Genomic DNA, 20,584 nt, shown 5'->3' with positions numbered 1-20,584 from the left:
TCGCTGAACTCTCGTCATTATATTTTTATGCCGCGCTAGAATGGACAGTACATTGTAATGTCGCGCATTAAACATGTCGTGCGTGTCAAGCAGCGTTTTGAGAGAGATTTGTGTGCGTATACTCTTTACATGTATATTGTACACGTACCACATGCAAACATTTGCTACGTAATTGAACTAGACGAATAATAAAAAGCAACGGTATATTTAATATCTACTTGTTTTTCTCTCGCTCGGCAAATATTTGTTTTGTTATTGTATAATATCGTTGTATGCGCGTACATATAATTAACCAACGCTGCTGAAATTCAGACAACCTAAACCTCCCGCGCCGTTTCCCTTTCGTTTAATATCGGTTAAACGAGACCGTGGAGTGCATTTCAGCAAAGTGCTCCAGCGGAGCTCTTTGCGCGCTAATAAAACATAACGATTCTCAGTCGCACGGCACTCCCTCGCTTCGTAAGAAACGAATACTCTGTATCGTCCTGCGCTCCGACCAGAACGCCTTTGAACACGGAATTGTCCGCGCAAAAAAGATCCGAGCACCTTGTGAATATTTCAGGGATGCTCTTTGAAAAGGTAGCGTAATTAAACCGCGCCGGTAATCCCACTGGGTGAACTATCGAAAAACTGATTACCTTCAGGGCGACCGGATGAGGTCCCATAATAAAGGAATTTTCCCGTAGGAAAGTTCTTTGCGCGGAGAGAGAGAGAGAGAGAGAGAGAGAGAGAGAGAGAGACTCACGCTGATAATAACCGATCGAAAGCGATCGATATAATAATGGTACCGAGGAAAACGCAGATATGATGCACTCGGGCGAGGGTGACATAATTGGACCCCATCCCATGTAATTTTTGCCCATTCGCGCCCTTTCTCTCGTCGGGCGCCGCGTTATCTTACGCTCTTGCGTTTCGCTCGGTATTCCGTTGGACAATATCGTTGCGACCAGTTGAAAAATAGCGGTCGTTGCACCGTGAATTTTTTATGCGACGCGGACGAGCCCGCGCACGCGACATGTCGGGTGATGCGTTCCGGATAACTCGTAACGTGTATGCTGAATAATAGCTGCGCGCAGAGAAATCGTATTTCGATTCCGCGGTTACGCCGCACCGTGAGACGTTCGTATCGGCATGCGTATTAGTAATGATACCGGTAATTGCGCTACGTCAGAGAGGGAACGCAATTGCGCCCGTGCCCGGCGAGCCCGGCTGCTTTGCATAGCGCAATCGCGCGGGCGCAGCAAGGATAACTATGTTCGACTAATGACATTATCTTCCGTCATCGGACCACGTCATTTATCGCCGGTTCTGCAATCGATTGCAATTATAAAGGACGTTCGCTCTGTAAACAAGCTGTAAAAATCATTAGATAGTGTGTACTTCCCGTAGTTGGAGTTTCATCGATAATGAACGTTTGTGTTTCGTAATCTCTCCCTCTCTCTGTCTCAAGTCTTGTCGTAATTCGGTAAATTTATATCCACGTACTTAATTTAACAATATCTTTTATTGTGCCTCTCTCTCTCCATTTATCTGGAGAATATTATTCTGCGAAATGCGATATATTTATTAAAACTTTGATAAATTAAATGTTTTTTCATTTTAATTTATTTTTATAATAAAGACAAAAAAGATACTGATAACATGAAAGGGGAAATTGAAATATTAAACGATTTTTCTTTTAAACCAATTACTTAGAAGTATTAATCTCAAAGAGAAATAATCGATTTTTTTGATATCTCGATGAGTGAACATGGCGATAAGATAATGAACAAGTTTGCATAAGACTAATGCGAGTGCAATTTCAAGATACGTCATTGTATTTTTCACAAAATAAACGCCAACTCTCTATCTAAGCGTTTTCTAATTCATCGCAAAAGACATTTCTCTAAGAGCCCTTCGCTCGCGGAATCGCCTAAATATTTATTTCCGAAACGTTGAGTTAAATTTTTCGAGTCGGCGAAAATTGTTCTTGACAAACTCGGAACGGGCATAACTTGTGTCCCTGTAGAGATGAAGCACCAGAATCTAAAGAGAGATCTCTTCCATATTCTTATACATATTTCAAATATATTACGGCTATTAATCCTAAATATATATGTACGTATATTTATATTTCTATCAAACATAAAAATAACTCACTTGTCTAACTCTCTTGTACGAAAATCGCATGTAACATTATGAAACTATCAAAATAAGAAGCTAGAGATATTTCTATAAATACAAGCGCTTTCTCTACATTGATATAAAATGTTCTCTCGCCAGGAATAGGAGATGATAATTGATGGCCATTCGACTTGATTAGGAATGAAAATGCTATTAGAATCGCACAATCGCACAATCGTGTTTAACGCTAAATGCGGTGGTTTAGACGAACCCGGGTGACCCCGGGATGGTGTGTTCACCAGATATACGAGAGGTCGTACTTGAGCACGCACGCGTAACGGCTCTGGACGAGCACCCCGAAAACGACGTTAAGCCAGTCGCACGCGGTGCATGGCGTCCAGCACTGATATATGCACGGGGAGAGGCGGGGAATTCGCGCACACAGACTTGTGTGTGGCCGCGAGATAATTCGCCACAGATAGGAGCTCCTGAAAAATTTAAGCCCGCATTAAATTAAGAGCGGCGAAGCGCGCGTCGCGACTCCCAGCTCGTTCCAGCTCCACAAAGTCGGAAACTCCTGGCGAAACACGCCCACACCGTGACGAATTAAGCCATTCAATTAGAGCCGCACGAAATACGCTCTTTTGGGATGCGCCCCGTACGCGTGTCGCGCCGCTGATAATGAACACGCGCGTCAGACACGCTCCCGTCGCGTTTCTCTACGAATACGCTCGATAAATCGCGAATAATCGCCGAACAAAAGTCTACTTTGAGCGATTTGTGTACAATCCCGGATAAAATTGTCGAGAGAGGTCGTATGTATTTTTATGTCTACAAATAGATTTCTAAATGCGGCGCGGAAAAGAAGCTTGTATGTCATGTTTCTGATTCTGATTATGTATTATAAATTTCGTGTATAATCGAATTATTTTCTCATCGTTTATTTCGTTTTCTGATCTGCTTTATCTCGTTGCTTTAATTATTAAATCTCATGTATTCGTATGTGCTAACTTAATAATGATACATTTGAATAAGAATTATTTAAATCTTTGTTTTTAGAGCAAATATCGTTATCTATGTACATGTATTTGAAGTATTGAAATTATGGATTAATTATTAATCTCTGTCGTATTAAAGAATAAAAAATATATATATTGCACGTTTTACGGATATAATTCTAATTCAAATATGCTTTCCACGTTACGCTACATATCACATTACACATCTTGCGAATTCTCTTGCGAATTCTGTCGCGAATTCTGCAGATCGTCTAAAATGGAGTTAATGTAATTTCTCTGGGATGTAACTTTTATTTCAAATGCAACTTGCGTATCCCGCGTGTAATTTCATCGTTTGTAACGAGCAAACTTCTCTTTCGAATCGTTATTTTCTAGTCTCATTTCCTCTCTTTCTCTTTCTCCCGCTCCTTTCTACGTTAAAAACTTTTGCGATGAAACTTACGTTTGTCGATTTGCGGCGCTACCTACGATGTAATAGGCATGCGTTTTACAATATCGTTGGCAATGCACAGTGACGATCGCAGATTCCGCGATTGCATGACCGTGCCCGATACCTTGCCTCACCGGGTAGAGAACGAGAAAAATTATTGACTTTCCGGAAAAAACGTGCGGCAGATAATTCCACGACTAGATACGGAAGTCGATACGTTTCGCGGAAATGACACAGCATAAAGTATCGAAATTAATGTTCGATTTTTTTTATCAATGAAATCCAGCACGAGGTTGAAAATGGCACATTATTCTTTCCCGCATCATATCAAAACCCAATGGAGGAGACGAGAAGCAGGGAAGGCAGAGAGGCGAGAAGAAACGGGAAATTGTCGCATATCGCCGCGTATATTTTATACGAGCTTTACATACTCATGCAAAATGCAGCTTCGAATGTAACACGCTTTATTAGCTCGACATATATTTCGTGTATACAATAATTAAGCGTAACTTATTCATACGGCCGATGTTTACAAGCGCGAGCCCGACGGTAATTCGTCGCTTTTGCGCCGTCGCGATTGAAGATGATCGGAATGAATATTCACGAGCTTTCGCGCGCGTCAAGCTCGGCGATCGGCTTTCTGAGCGATCGCGGAATCATCGAACGCTTATTTTCCTAGCTCATTATTTTTTCACCGCAGGGGGAAGAAAGAAAAAATACCGGGGGTAAAGCGGGAAGAGGGGGAGGGAAGGAGGGAGGGACATTATCGCAATTAATCAAACGTCGTATCGATCGCTGACGCGCGCAAATTGCTGTGCGATTATCTCCGCTCGCGAGCTTTCGATTCCGCGCTACGGAATCTGTGGTGCCATCCGTTATCCAGCGACAGAAATATTTTGCGCGCGATATATTTTCATCCGGTGTTTATACCTAGAAGGCGCCAGGTACGTTACCTGCGCCAGGTGCAAGATGCAGGTGAGTCCGAAAGCCGAATGTTGTGGTACTTGGCAAGCGCAGTTTATCGGGAACACCGCTTTCTCGCGCTCGTGCGCTTTGCTGATGACCAGTTCACCCAGTTTTCCTCGGCGCATGCGAGAGCAGCAAGTAGAAGCGTAACTGTGACGGGAAACACACATGCAAACGGTATGTGAATATAAATATATCTTTGGCAGATTTGTCTAAAATTTTACAAGTCACGTTACGTAAAATATAATATCAAGAAATAAATTTATATTGAATTTTTTGGATGTTTCATAAATAAATCTTTATAAAAATGTACAAAAAGTATATATAATATATTATATATTATAATATATTATTTTCTGTGAGAAATGATCAAGAGTTATATTTATATATAACTCTTGATCATTTCTCATAGAAAAGTCAAGTAAAATTTTTGAATAAATTTCAATTGATGAGGAAAAAGTTCAGATTTTCTTTTTAATAGATAAAGATTCTGGAGTAATAATATTCTTTGAGAATAAAATTTAAATAACGCATCGAGTGCAAAGTGTTTTGCCATGCGTGGAAATTGGCAAATTTCATGCGAATTTACTGACAGTGTCAAATCGCTTTGCCCGAATATATCCTGAAAATTTGTCGAGAAAATTCGAGGGAAGAGGCAACTGGTGTATACAACAGGCGACATGCGGTCCCTGGGACTTACTCTCCTAAAAGCGACTCCATGACGGAATTTCGGGCAGAGGTCCAACGAGTTTGTAAAAATTTCTTTACGACGATGGCAGGTTGCGGATATTCCGCGCTTCCGTTGATCCGGCGCCAAGAAATCTCGCCACGTTCGCTCCGCGCACGATGTACCGCGTATTCATCATCTGTCGCGATACTCGCGATTTATCATCGTCGCGATTCACCAGCGTCTACGAGATATCAAGACACGCCCCATTTTCCGCGACCGCGCATAAATATCGGCCCGAGTCAAAGGTCAAAGTGGAAATATGCGAGGAGTAATTCCGACTTGCGTTATTGGATTCTCTTCGCGGGATGCCACACACCCCCACACGTGCTCGTAAGAGCGACGTCTTTGTTAGGAGAGGGTTTTCTCACGGAAGGTCGGAATACATTACACGCATTAATGCGTTTTCATTAAGATTGTCGATTGTCGAAGAGTTTGGTGTGCATCGTTTTACATCCCTCAACTGAGAACATGGTAGTTCGAGGAAATTAATTATTAGGATAACGAACGCGAAGCGTAAATTGCGTATTGGCGTTTAACTGCAGCGATCACTGCTGAATATCACCCAGGACGATCGACAATATCAAGGAGGAACGTGGAAAATTAACTCTCCTCGAATTTCTCGTACCAATCTGAGCATCTACAGAAGATCGACCAGCGCCAGTTTTTGTCGGATTGTCGCGAATTTTCGCCGCGAAAAAACTCGACTTGAGCGAAATTCGCGAGAGAATTTTTTCACTCGCCGCACCGGTGGCAGAATCGTCCAAACTGTCGACGACGATCCTCATCCTTCCTCAAATCCCCGACGTAACGCCGCTCCGGTTTTCACCGTCGCCAGGCAACGGAATTCGCATTCGTGTGCGAATACTGCCGTATTGGGTTTAACATGTGTCCCGTCAGTATCCGTGAGCGTCTAACATGTACCTACACTCTCGTGGCCTGGCGCCATCGATTGCCGCCAGTCGCTCCTGACCTCGTGGACCATATCCGAGGATTGAAACTGAGGCGGCATTATGTGTCGAACGAAATATCTATAGCAATAGATACGCAATAAAAAAAAGAATCTTGCGCATATATTGATAATAAGTAATTTTATACTATTTATTTTCATCTCGGCGGAAAGAAATTTACTTAAGAAATTTAATTTAAGTTATTTTCGCACAAACATGCAGCATCGGAATCGAAATATCTGAATGACATTATGTATAAGCTTTGACACATAGTCGTAACGCAATGTGTGTTTGCCGATGCCGAATAACGCGTGCTCTTTCATCATATCAGGGTATGACAATTGTGAGTGAAAACTGGAGTGACAAGAGAATCGTTTACTCTACATATCTTAGAATTTTTAACGTTGAGAATTTCTCTCGTGCATTATAATTTCTTTTTCACTCGAATCATATTTCATATAAAAATTTATTTATATATTATTTATTCATGTAATAATTGTATGAAGTGGTAGAAAAATGTAAATCTGAAAAAAATTTATAACTTCCGAGCGAATAAAGAATTCAGTTTCTTCGTTATTGAAGTACTTTTACAAAACTCTTTGAAAACAACAATCTCCATGCTTACAAGAGGAGCATTTCAGTCAATAATCACGTTCACAGATTGTTACTATTGCATTCTGCGAGCAATTTAACCGTATTCAACGCGATACTTAAAAGATAAAAGAGAAAAATATAAGAGAGAAAGAGATTTTTTTAAGTCCATCTTATTATGTGCATTTCAAATAAATGTGCATAAAATGAAAATTTGCAAATAATCGGTAATATTTACTTGCGAAGAAATAAATATATATATAAAATATATATAAAATTATATTCTCTTTTCCAAATATTGTCATTTTTTAAATTGGTCTGCTCGGATTGATCATATTTGTCAAATACAAAATTCAAAATTGCACATAAAAATTAATCATTACTATTAATTAAATTAATCGTTATTAGTGAAAATATCATTAGCGATTATAAATTATGACTGAATCTTGATATAATAGATCTATATATAATAGAGACGAAGAGACATAATTGTCACAGTCTGCAAAGTCGGTATTTCAGGACAATAACCCGACTCTTCCTGGCACTCAATTATAAGCGCACAAGTATCAGTACTCGTGCAATTACATATATGTGTTTCGCATAGCGGCATATGGTAAACATTACGATATGCAATAATCGAGTTATCACATTAACGGTGTGCGCACACACGTCGGTCATGCATAAATAAATATAATAATCCGCAAAGCGGCGTTTCCTCGATTCGCCAAGCGAATTAACGCGTGCTTTTGTCGAACGATATTTTATTTAATGTTTGTGGGAATCGTGTGCGTTTTCACGTTGGCATAGCTCCGATCAATTCTCTTCTTTCGCTTGCAATGTTATTTATGCAGTGGCATTGTTTTAACGCCGATCCGAATCGTTTAAAATGAATAAAGATATTGGGCATAGAAAATAAAATTAACACACTATCGACGCAATGCATAAATAACAGATAACAATAAAATTCTGCTTCCTAGCAATACACAGAATAATTATTTTATACTCGTATCATTGAGCTTATCATTGTAAAATTATATTTTTATAGCTGTATATATGTATATTAGAACCGAGAAAAGTCAACCATATTTATCTAAAGATTATTATACAAAAAAAAACAAATAAAACAAGAGTAAAGAGTAAACTCGACATTCTTTTACGATATTCTATTCTTCAAAAAAAAACTTCTTCTTTCAAAAAAAAACAAATAAAACAAGAGTAAAGAGTAAACTCGACATTCTTTTACGATATTCTATTCTTATGCTTTTTTGTAGGGCAATTTTAATACGACTCATAGAAATATTAAAATATTTGCCAAGACTATATTTAAAATGAAAATCAATACGTTCAAATTACAAGTGATGTAATTTATGATTTCATCAGCTGGTATTTGATGAAAGGGATATACGGTGGACAGTAGAGTATATTTGCATAGTGAAGAAAATATTAGAATACGTTTTTCGAACTGCAGTCAAATGTGAGAAATGAAGGAGTATATTCACACAGATACACACACACAGGAATATAATTTAGATAATTGAATTTATAATAAACTCCATATAAGTCTGTACATCAATTAAATCAGCCTTGTTAATAAATTAGTTACAGTTTAATACGAAATATGGAATGATCGAGATACACAAAGTTATCGTTATCATATAACTCGATATAGCACACATTTTTTCCTCGCTTATTAATACATAGTCCCTAAATAGCAACACAAAAGAAGTTCGCACGAATATCCGATTCAGGTACATCATCTCGCACACTGTAAAATACTTAGGCGGGCCGCAATATCCTCGATCACTTTTACTTATCGATTATTCATACAGAGAGAGAAAGTGTATGTGTTGGTATGTAAGCGTGTGTCGAACAATTTTTACGCAATATTTTCACGTTTATCGTGTACATACATGTCTCCGCGTATGCGTGTATCTGTATTATGTATGTATATTTGTATGCTATCGAGGAATACGCACGTACATTCATGTTACATATAGTCTCTTTCTGAGTTATAAAAGTACGAAAAAAAAACTATCTTTCCATACGATGCGACAAAACGTGCTATATATAATATATATGTATACCTACACATTGCAAACACAGTATCCCGCTGGAAGGAAGCAAGAGTACATGATCTAATAATAATAATATAATAATAATAATAATAATAATAATAATATACATATATATACGTGTATATATATATATATATATATATATATATATATATATATATATATATGTATATATATTATATATAAAACATATATATCGTGAGTATATTCAGCTGTATATCCAGTCGTCGCTATAGTGCTTTTTGCAACATTCGTTGATCATCGGATAAGTGAACGTCGAGTATATCATCTCGCAGGGGTTTGCTCTCGTATCGTCGTCGATTTTTTTCCCTCGGTCTCTTCTATCTGCGAAGCAGTTCAAACTCCCAGCCGCACCCCGTCACTTCCATTCCCTCATCATACGAACAAGCCTTTCAGATTTCAACGCCTTGACGTGACCCAAGGAGCTCCCGGTATTCGCTCCGGTTGTATATTGCTGCTGTCGTGGCGATCCGAGGCGATCCCATAGAGGAAACGTCATCATCGCACAAAGCGCCTCTCGAGCCCTTCTCCTCTCACAAGCACGTCGACATACGCAAAGTGTTCCAAAGCGCGTTTCTCGAACGATGCACTATACGTCTTTAACGAATGGCGATTAGAAGAAGCGCAAACAATTCCAAAAGGAGCCTCGCCGACGGCCGCAGATTCACCGTGGAGGATCCCAGCACTGCAAAATATTATCGGACGAGATGTGTAATGATATCCCTCTTGCTTGTTTATTTTTTTTTGCTCGATCGCGGAAGAATTCAAAGCGCGGTTCATAGTTTTCGAAATGTTTCGATTGCACGTGAGATTGTTTTACGTAATGCAAACGCAAATAGATATTGTTCAAGTTCGGAAAAATAAAACGATCTATAATAGTCAAACGAATCCGCATTTACTCGCGTTTAAATTCTCGAGGTATCTCGATATGATTGAATTTCGATAAATAACCGCGACAATTATTCGAGAACGTATTTATCGGATATTTTTTTCAAATAATAAAATTACAGCCACATAAAGGCAATGAGAAGAAGCGGAAAACTACCTTTCACCCCAACTTGCCCGTCGGGTTTCTTCTGACCGGTCTGAAAATTCGGCGGTGGTTGCAAGTAGTTGATGCCGACGATAGTCGCGGCCGGTTCATAGTGTATCACGCGCGGCCGATCCTCCTCGGCGCTGACCTCCGTGCTCTGCCAATAAATGTCATATATCGACGCGCTGCAACGTATCTTCAATTTGCCGCTCATGAAGTGCTCGGACGTAACTAGGAACTGGAGCCCAATCTGCGAGACTTGCCACTCCGATTCGTTCGTGTCGAGCGGGCTGTACGTGCGGACGTGCGACTTGAGAGGCTGAGAAAGAGAAAACATAAAAATCAATCAACGAGAGTATCTAAAATTTTTCTGAATGTGTGTGAACCTACACGATCAGTATAATATTACAGATATGTATGATACGTGTGAATAAAAATAATTTTAAACGAAAGCTTAATTTTTCATCATGCAGGGTCACAGACATGCTTTGACAGAAATTATAAATTACTAAATTATTTCAAATAATTTTAATCTCTCAAGTAATTAGTAATATTTAATATTTCAAATAATTTTAATCTTAAAATATATAATGATCAAATTTTATTAATGAATATGTGATGAGTTGACTATATAAAAGAATAGATACTGTTAGAAGATAAATTATGCGTATATATATTTAACTGTGCAGCATAAAGATGAAAAATCATTTTCTGCGTTATTTAATACGGTTTTTTAAAAAATGCTGCTGTTATATAAATTGTCGGTAGCATAGCAATTCATTTTACCGTATATTCGTATCTAGCACGCGAAATAATTTATATATGTGTGCGTTAATGTAAGATAATTATGGAAGCTATTTTGTGAAAATGATGTTTTATGAAAAAATACTTGAGCTGTAAAACTCGTCTAAGCTTCTATAAAAATTTTTAATTTAAGAGCACAATTTCCAAAACGTTATCTGTAACATTTAAAGCTGAAAATATTTTGACGTATTGGTTATTTAAAGATATATCTTCGTCTTTAAATTCTCGAACATTTCAAATTATCCTTCTTTCAATTGGATCTTAATTAAGTCCAAAGGGTATTTATAGAAGTACTGTATGTCAATCGCGAGAAGATCAGAATGTTGAATGATTTTCCACGCTGCTAACGTTGCTCTCTCTAACTTCGGAACATCTCGAGGAGGAAGGTATCCCAGTAAGCTCCCTTGTCTCCGACGTTTGATAAGGGATAATAGATCAAAGCCAAGGTAAACTAAATAGAGGTATCTGATCCCCTTCCTCCTCTGTCGTCCCCATTCCTTTCCGACCGTCTCTCCTCTCGTCTAACCACGCGCGCATTACCATCATTAGCAGTTGGAGCATACCTGTCGATCGTTGATATACCAAGTGAGATTCGCGGCTGGCTTGCTTCGGCCGGATGTGCAGTTCAAACGCAGCATATCTTCGACACGGTATTTCCTCCTTAGCCCTTGTATCGATGGCAGCTGAGAGGGCAATTCTGCGAAGGCAAGATATATTCCGTGTATAATACCGAGTGTCCCAGATCTAGCCACTTGAATCTCAGTGAATCGTCATTTTTAGTAGATGTTTACTCTGCGAAAATATCGAGATAAAAATCATTCTCTTCTTCTTTTTTTACACAAAAAATTTTAGATTCTTTATCTAGATTAAATATTCTTCTGATAAATATATATTTTCAAATTATAAATTTCAAACGAAATTGACTCGAAATTTATGATGAGATGAACTTCCGAGATAATTCCTCTTTCTTCTTTGACCGCGTATAAATTAATAACTATCGGTCTCTCGATGTTTCCGATAAGATAAGGATTTACATTGAAATTAAAAAATACATATGTAAAAAGTGGCTCGCTAGGTCTGGGATATGTACACCCTGTATATATACACGCGCCCAAACATCGAGCTTGCGTGCAGTCGAGTCGTCGTCGCTTTGACCGGGCTTGACCGGACCCGTCGACGTTCTCCAAAGCCCGACACAGCCCGAAACTTTCGGCGACGGTGACGGCCGGTCGATACGAGGGAGCGAACTCTCCCCTCGCATTCTCGTACGAAAAACTTTCTTTTCTTACGATGGACAGAAGCGATTTGCGTGTCCGACCGTCTCGCTATCGCATCATACGCGCGCATGCATGTACAAGGTATTGTTACAAGCATCTGCACGTTGTCACCGTCAATCCCCGCTTGCAAAATAAAATAATTGCACGCTTCGTCGCGCTTTTACGGCCGGCGGAAAACGTCGTCGCTCTGATGCGAGATGCGCGAATATCGAGCAGATCCGTTCTCTCGGAAGATTTGTGTCGCATCGGAAACAGCGCGCGAGAGTGCGTGCGTTTTCATGGATACATATTGTGTTTTTTTTATTCGCGAACGAGACTGGTTATGACGCGCGAGAAGCATGAGAGTAATTAAAAAGGATATTTAATTCTCTCCGATGGAGAAGCTCAGCGTACGTAATATCAGAATAGATTACGGTGTATTCTTCGAAGAAGAAGCCCCGGAAAGCTTTATTGGCGCTGAATTTATTGGATGCTACATTTTAATGACAGAGTTTCGCAAAATTGCGACATGCAATTTACGTTGTTGGAATATATTGCTGGATACAATCCTTGTAAATGTCGAAAAATGCTACTTTTTCGCGAGGCATTTTCTCGCGGAACGTATCGGTTCGTCGATCGTATAATAAATTATCGTCGATCGTAAAAGTTTTACACCGATGCGTCGAGAAAGTACGATTTAAGTAACGCACTTATTATTATGATTTCCCTTATTATGGGAATCGATATTACGAGACAACGAGGCATCGTAAAGTGAATGCGCGCGTTAAATCACCCCGCCGCATGATTCTTCAGCGTGTTTTTACAGCGTGTTGATGACTGACGTCTCAAGTTATTAATGTACGGAATAAGAAAATTAAAGAGGATACTTACCAACGACGTTCATCGCCGCGTAAACTATAGCTGTGTGGAAGGAAGGTGCATCAGCTGATACCTCGCAACTATACACGCCCGCCGCTTCCAATTCCAACTTTGTCAGCACGACTTGCGTCGCGTTGCTCTCCGTTTTCTGCGGAACAACGGTAATTCATTATGATTGTACGTTCCGGCACGAGACGTTCTCGTCTTCGCGATTATCACAAGGATCACAAAGATCGCGGGAATTCTCGCGGTGAAACTCACGGCACGTATGTCACAAGAAAGATACGTGTAACGTATTCGCTTATGATGTAAGGAAAGAAACGGTTCAATCCATTAATGATCGATACTCTTGCCAATCGCGCGATTTGCGATCAATCCATCTAATAATCTAGTTATGCGATACATTAGGTACTTGTTTATTCCCAAACGGGATACCTCATCTCGTGCTTCCACTCGTTGCGTTAAATATTCGCGATGCACTCGCGCTTGTTTTTTTTGCTCTTTTTTTTACATCCAATTGCCTATTCGAGTGCCAATTGCGCGCGAATCGTTATCGGCGATGTTAAAAGTAATAAATATCGTAGCAAAGTGTCAGGGCTTTTCGAATTGCATTTCGAGCGAAAATACGCCCGCGGCTCTCGGTATCCGGCATTGCAAAAATAGAAACGCGACGCGTAAGCAGTAGTAGAGTCGACGTTAAAAAATCACGTGTGCGAGTGCAGTAATGCAAAACGATCTGTTGGCCATTATGACAGAGTCGTATCTCACTGTAGGCATTCGTTAAACAAACATTATTAGCTCGTAATCCGAGCTGTCACGTCTGAAACGCGAAATTCTACATTGGGCTTTGCTAGACCGCATCTCGCATATATGAAGCGCACATAAAATTATATTTAACGACGCTTTAAGCAACTAGGTTGAAGCGTATAAATGAAACGTCCGCGGATTTCTCGCAGAATATATGAAGCAGAAAATAGAGTATTCTTTAGGATTAAAATCCCTCCGTAGATATCTTTTCATTAAATAATAAACGAAAAACGTTGATGCTCTTTTCAGTTAATAAAAATAATATACAAAAATATGCAAAAATATGTAAAAAAGTTGGGAAAAAATATTAAAAAAAGAAGCTCCCCAGAAAATTTATGATCCTATCAATCGAGCATAAAATTGCAATAAAAGATACGATAACTCCTGTACGCTCAAAAAGTCAAAAAGAAAAAACAGAAACGCGCGAAATTTAATGGAGAGAAAGCGCGACACCAGAACGGGCAACACACATCGACGAGGGCCATCAGTTACCCCTCTCGTAGGGAGACAGCTCGAATTCAAAAACTTCGATCGACCGATATGTAGAACGCGGTTCGCTATACGGGCAGCAGGTACTGTACGTTCCGGCGCGTTCGGTGTTATCGTGTTCCATTCGCAACTTCTCGACCGCAATAAATCCTCGCTTTTGCTCCCTTTCTCTCTCTTTCCCTCTCTCCCTTCTCGACATCACTTTTTTTCTCCGCTTGGTCCCACCGGGACACGAAAGGATCTCTAGATTTCGCGATGGCCCGCGGGACGGCGGAAGGTTGTAAGCTCGTTCGTCACAGGGTTGAGAACGGAGAAGGGAAGAGAGATGAGCCCGGGCCGGAAGAAACTCACCTTCACCGTCAAGTTTCCGATGGGGAAAGTCTTGACTGGCGGATTCTCGATCGGGGCGTAGCGATAAAACTCTCGTCCTCCCTTGTACCACTTGACGGCGTACAGCGGGTCACCCTCGGTGTCGTACCAACAATTCAACGTCGCCGACTCGCCCTTCTTCACGGCCGTTGGTATCTGGATACGTACTTCCCGCAGACCCGAGCAGATTCCTGAAAAAGCGGTTCGTTAATTATATTTTATTAGCTTCGTCGAAAGAGAAGGGCCGGGGAAGGAAGCAACATATTATACGTCATTAAAACGACAATACTTGGTAGCTCTCGTTGGCTACGCTTATCGAAACGGATCTCGGCGCAGTTATTAGGGCACATGCGGAGGGAACGCGCAGGGATTCGCGTATGGATCCGAATCTCGACTCATGCCCCCGGGGGAAAAGAGGAAATGAAAGCCGAAGGTGAGTTTCTGCCGTGTCATGTCATGAGAGGCAGCTGAATATCGCCTCGCGATGCATACCTCATCGATTCGTTTGTGGGCAGTGCTTCCCAAATAGGAAAAGTGACAGGCTTTTGTGTCTGCAGAAAATAGTTGAATAAAGGTATGCGCCACGTCTCTCACATAATATTCTATAGTTATCGATTTTATAAAGTTCAAGAAATAGTCTACTTTGGCGATGTGATATTTCCACATGGACCATTTCTCTCTCCGTGTTTCCACTTTGCTAAAAATATCGTCTCCCTATCTTTAGATTAATAGTACGTGTGTGAGAGAGATGCCACGCGAAAATAATAAATTATCTCTTCCTTAAAAAAATCATATAACCGTAATGAAAATATGATATCTCCTCTCCTTTATCGCCTTCGTGCGCTAAAGGAAACGAAAGGTCGATAAAAAGGTTACATTACGTTAATTAAAGATTATATTTCCTCGACCATTCCCCGCGCGAACGTCGTAAGGAAGTTACGCCTCATCTTTTAATTAGATCAAACGATCCTGTGCCGCTCGAGAGCTTGGGAACCACTGGATTTCGCCGTGCGAGACAGCTACGACTGGTTATCAGAGCGACATCGTCATTACGCGAAAGTCCCCTATAATAAAAGCAGCCGCGAATATAACGAGAAATAGTTTCTTATAGTAATGACGATGCGCAAAACGCGCTTCGCTCCTCTCTCTCATCCGCGGATTCGAAATTATTCGGCGTATCCCAACGCCGACCGTTGGAATCCCCTATCGATCGCGAATAGAATCCTTCCCACATTGCCCCCTTTCCCCCCTTCCCCTTTCGCCGTCCTCTCGCTTCGCGGTGCCGACCAAATTTTCTCATTTACGAGGAATGGAATCGATCTCACGCGAGAAACAGAACTTACGCGTTTCCGTATGAATTTCGTCCGTGCCGCGAAATTTTCGCGCGCCGATATATTCGAGATTCGACGATTGTTCGATCCCTCTCAGAACGACGCTTCCATTCGGCAGTTATTATTTATATCGCGCATTTTGCACACAAAGCGTTATGTAATAAATTGATAAATCTCCGGGCATTCTGTATTTCGGTCGATTCGATCGAAAATTCTATTATGGACCGCTGTTTATTATTAATTTCGGATCTTCTTCGGAACACGTATGTTCTGAACGTTGCTCCATCTTGGAAAAGAGTAATTTAAAAGTTTGTATGAATTATGCGTAATATATAAATTTTGTCTCATTTATCACTCTCTATCCAGTGAAACAACATGGTTAAACTTAAATTGGAGATTCTCTGTTTATATAAAGGAAATCTGCGATATTAAAAAGTTTCCGCGTAAATGATTCATGTGCAGTACACGTAACAAATAACGATTTCAACGCGACATTTTCAACGCGAACTTTCCGCGCGCATCGGAGAAAAGCTCTTAACATTTCTTTTCCCGGGATCGATATAATCCGACTCGCAGTTCCGCGGATTGGATGAAAGTTTCGGGGAAGTTGTAGGGAAATATTGCCCCAGCGCATTAAAGGGTGTGACGATCCCGGCGTAATGTCCCCCTTCCCCGTTTAGAGGCACTTTACGGAGAGAGCTTACGGGTATTTAGTTACAAAACCACGAGAACGGTCTCTCGCGCGGTCGGTCGTTAGTCGTTAATAAAAAGCAGATTTGCGACAAGACTGACGAAGAGGAAGGAGGGGAAGACCGAAGTGACTGTCCGCCCTCGAGACTGCTATCGTCCTGTCGAGACTGAAAGTGACGAACGTGCCGTCGTGCGAAAGAAACAGATAAGCACGCACGACGACGTAGCCGCTCTCTTGGGCGACGACGATTAAGGCTGGAACGCTTAACGAGCCGAGTTCACCCGACAGTTTTTTCGCGGGGAGAAGGCGTTATATATTCCCTCGTAGAAAAAAGAAGAGAGGCAAAAAGAAAAGTGGATATGCAAACAATCGCAATCATTTTTGTTCATCCGATGGTGAAGTGAAATAGCATCAATCTGCTCGAGGGACTTGATTCAGAATATTCTATGCCGATGCGAGAACGAGCTCGGCTTAATTCGCTTACACTAATGGCGATACGCTCGGTTTAACGGACTGCTCTCGCACGATGAATGCGATTTCGCCCGATCGGACAATCGCGTGAACGGATTCGCAAAACGGATATGATGTTTGGTAGAGCGATCGGCTTAATTAGTTATCGAGCGAGACGGCGAGACGAATCGCGTTTGCAGGGAGAGAAACTGACGAGGCCCGTATCGCTTCGACGTCTCGCACTCCCGTGAGCCTCAATAGGGAGCTTATCTTTTGTGTCGGCATAGGATCGCACGATCGAACGAAATCACCGACGAGCACACGTCGTCTCGTACTTTGATTTGAGATTCTGCGAATAACAACGTTATCTGAATTCTATGGATTTCTTTTAACAACCGATAAATCGAGATAACGTTAATAACGAAACAATTGCGCGCACTGCGTTGTTACCTGTATTTGGTACACGTATAGACAGCGGTAAAGTTTTATCACTTTTTCAAGAAAGAGCAGAAAAAGTAATTCGTTTTTCGTTACGTTTTACAGCAGATTTTTCGCAGGTAGGAAAATATCACGCTAATATTTGACGTGAGAAATATCTCGTTTAATATCGAATTTTGCATCCGTTCAATGATGAACTTGTACGGTGCTCATTTTCAAGCGAGATGTTTGTTAACGTCAGATGCGTTGGTTTTCATGACATAAACGATTACGTTGAACGTATTTTATCAATCAGCTCATTTATCAATCGATATTACTTATAGCAATTGTTATAATTTCAGCGAATTAAATTATCGAAATTATAAAAATAAAAAGTCATTACTTATTTTATAACGACGAAAAAAACTAAATTTTATTATCGCGTATCTTTAGCATTAAACTCTTAATTCTCCGATTTCAGTTTGTAATTCATTATATAATGCATACAGTACATGTTTTTCAGCTTTTGCCAATATCAGAGTAATGATTTTGTGATAATTTTGGTTCATTAATGTATCGATTTATTGATTCATTACTTAATAAATAAGTCAATGCATCAATATCATTATTGAAATTTTCACGAAACGCAGATTATTTTGAAAAAAATATATATATATATATATACATTTTTAGAAAAAGCAAGCTTTCATTTGCAAGCAAAGAGGAATCGCGAATGAAGATTGAATTATCCGCAAAGTTTCAAGACAATCGAATATTCGCTGACGTTAGGGATGAAAGACATCAAGACGAAAGAAAGGAGATCGGCGAGAGCGACAGATCGTCGGAATTCATCCGCGCGAAAGCTCTCCGCTGCGTGTCGTAAAATCGCATTCGTCGGAATACCATTAATGCGATTATACTGTCGAGATGGGAATTCGTTAAATTCGTTAATGCCCCATTACGGGGAACGCCCGCACGTTTTACGGCAAACGGCCAACGACCCGCCGACGACGTTCCTCGAGTCCGCCGCTGTCGGGTCTCCCGCTGATTCAACGCTCGCGCGCGAAAAGGATCCTTTTCTCATCCCGAGACGTGTGTCTCCGTTAATAGTTTTTACATTTCGCGAAGCAACGCCCTTCGCATTTCATACGTTGAGACACGAAATCCATCTCGCGATCCGGGAAATCCCGACAATCCGACAAACGCTCGACATTCATCCCTACATCGTTCGTATCGCGTTACCTATATACATACTTACGACGTTTCGCAATCCTTGCGCATATCGTATATGCATGTACTTTATGCTAATGCCCGTAATGAGGAAAGTTTCCCTGACATATCGTAAAAAAATGTCTGTGACCCGGAGCGCTCGAGTATGCATTTTACGACGCGACGGAACAAAATTATAATAATGGGAATAATAGTCGTTCTCTTGACTCGAATTTCTTATAGTTTGGCATAGAACCAAGATCTTTATATAATAATGCAATAATTTATTGACGTTTTATATCGGCAATTTGATTAATCTTGATTGAATATGCTAAATTTATTGTGCGGGCTTAACATAGTGACAATTTGACCGCAAAAAATTGAATATATATAGATAGACATGTAAAATTTATACGCTTCGTACATAAATCACAAATTTATACAGCGATGAGTTAAATGCATATTTTCATTTTTGAATGAAATATTATGAATGAAGTATTTGTACATGATTTAAATTATTTTCGTGTTTTGCAGTGACTCGAAACTTGAGGCGTCGTTGATCACGCGATAATGGTCCAGCTCGCATCTCGATAAGAATGAAAGGATTTTGTACGTGCAACCTATTCATCGATAGCCATCTGGTGCAGCAATTCGCTTCGGCCGACAGGAACGTCTGCAAGGACGGATCTATACCGGATATACCGTCTATCGAGGCGATGAATGCTGTAAAGCACCTAACGAGAGCGAGGAAACACGCGATTTTTATGACACGGAAACGTCCGGAGGAAACCTCCTGGAAGCGTTGCTCGCCTGCCATCGACAAGAGCGACAGAACCGCAACATTGCCGGGCGTGATGAAGGAGATTCCGTGTGTTACACGCGTGCGGAGAAACGACGCGTATGCGAGTGTACGCGTAAGGGATGCAGGATGATGTCACGACGCAAGGGGCGCGCGTCGACGTTGCAAGAAGGTCGAAACTTACCCACGATGTGAATCCACAGCAGGAGTTTCAGTTCCATGGATGCTCTTGTCGGTCGTCTTCGTCAACGTGTCTGACTAGGTCTGTCTGCGATCCTCGCTCGTCGTCTATCGTCGTCGCATCGAACGCGTCTCTTCGCATGTCGTCGGAGAGGCACCTCTCCGCGCGGCTTCTCTCTCTGTCCCTCTCGCTTTCTCCGCGTTCCTATCCGTGCAGCTCTTCGGCAGCAGCCAGCATGACGTGTGCGATCGTAGCGTGAGAGGAGAGCGACGTTAAAGACGATGACATTTCCCTTACATAACACGCCGGATGTATTCGGGTCGTTGACTGTGCGTTGCGCGAATAATATCCGGATAGAGATATGCGCGATCCGCCGAGCCCGGCTTCTTTCTGGTGGTTGCACGGCTGGCTCCGCTGCCGCTGGAACCCCCCGTTGCGTTTCGCGCAGAATCAATTTCCTCGCGAAACGACGACGGCGCGGAGACGACGACGCGCGCGTCGCGAGTGCGCGAACACAACCGTGCGAAACCGCGCTTGCGCCCCCGCATATGTGAACGTGTCTCAGCATCAGACGTACGAAAACGTACACACACACACACATATACATACATGTGTATATATATATATATATTTTATATATATATATATATATATATATATATATATATATATATATATATATATATATATATACTCATATACACATACAAAGCGACACGCACCCCCGACGGGGGTGAATGTGCGTACGTACGAGTAAAATCTGGTCCACCGATAGATTCCGAACAACCACGAGCCGGCCTCCCCCTTCGATAGGCTAGTTCCTCCCTCTTCCGCTAACGCCCCGCATCATTCCCCTTTTTCGCCTGTGTAGATGTATGCATTTGCAGGATAAACGCGCTCTTGCTTACGTGGCGGGCGGTCTTGTAGCGCGCGATGTATTTCCTTCGTCCTTTTTCGAGAGATGCCGCTATCGATATTCTATCAGAC

At 41.1% G+C, this 20,584-nt stretch overlaps 1 protein-coding gene across 1 annotated transcript; it reads right to left on the bottom strand.

Annotated features, from left to right (window-relative positions):
* Positions 1 to 8,290: 8,290 nt before the first annotated feature.
* On the bottom strand, positions 8,291 to 20,153 carry LOC145961153 (uncharacterized). Its single transcript, XM_083081049.1, has 6 exons — positions 19,601 to 20,153; positions 14,502 to 14,710; positions 12,867 to 13,002; positions 11,283 to 11,416; positions 9,928 to 10,234; positions 8,291 to 9,567 (listed from the first exon to the last, which is right to left on the bottom strand). Exons 1-6 carry the CDS (start codon positions 19,635 to 19,637, stop codon positions 9,482 to 9,484), a joined length of 909 nt encoding a protein of 302 aa, XP_082937175.1. The 5' UTR covers positions 19,638 to 20,153; the 3' UTR covers positions 8,291 to 9,481.
* Positions 20,154 to 20,584: the final 431 nt, after the last annotated feature.

The sequence above is a fragment of the Camponotus vicinus genome, unplaced genomic scaffold (assembly GCF_025532165.1).
Source record: "Camponotus vicinus isolate PSW18456_S1 unplaced genomic scaffold, iyCamVici1.0 SCAF_10, whole genome shotgun sequence".
NCBI lineage: Eukaryota > Metazoa > Arthropoda > Insecta > Hymenoptera > Formicidae > Camponotus > Camponotus vicinus.
The sequence above is the reverse complement of the archived record's forward strand: the minus strand, read 5'-3'. Positions and strand labels throughout refer to the sequence as shown.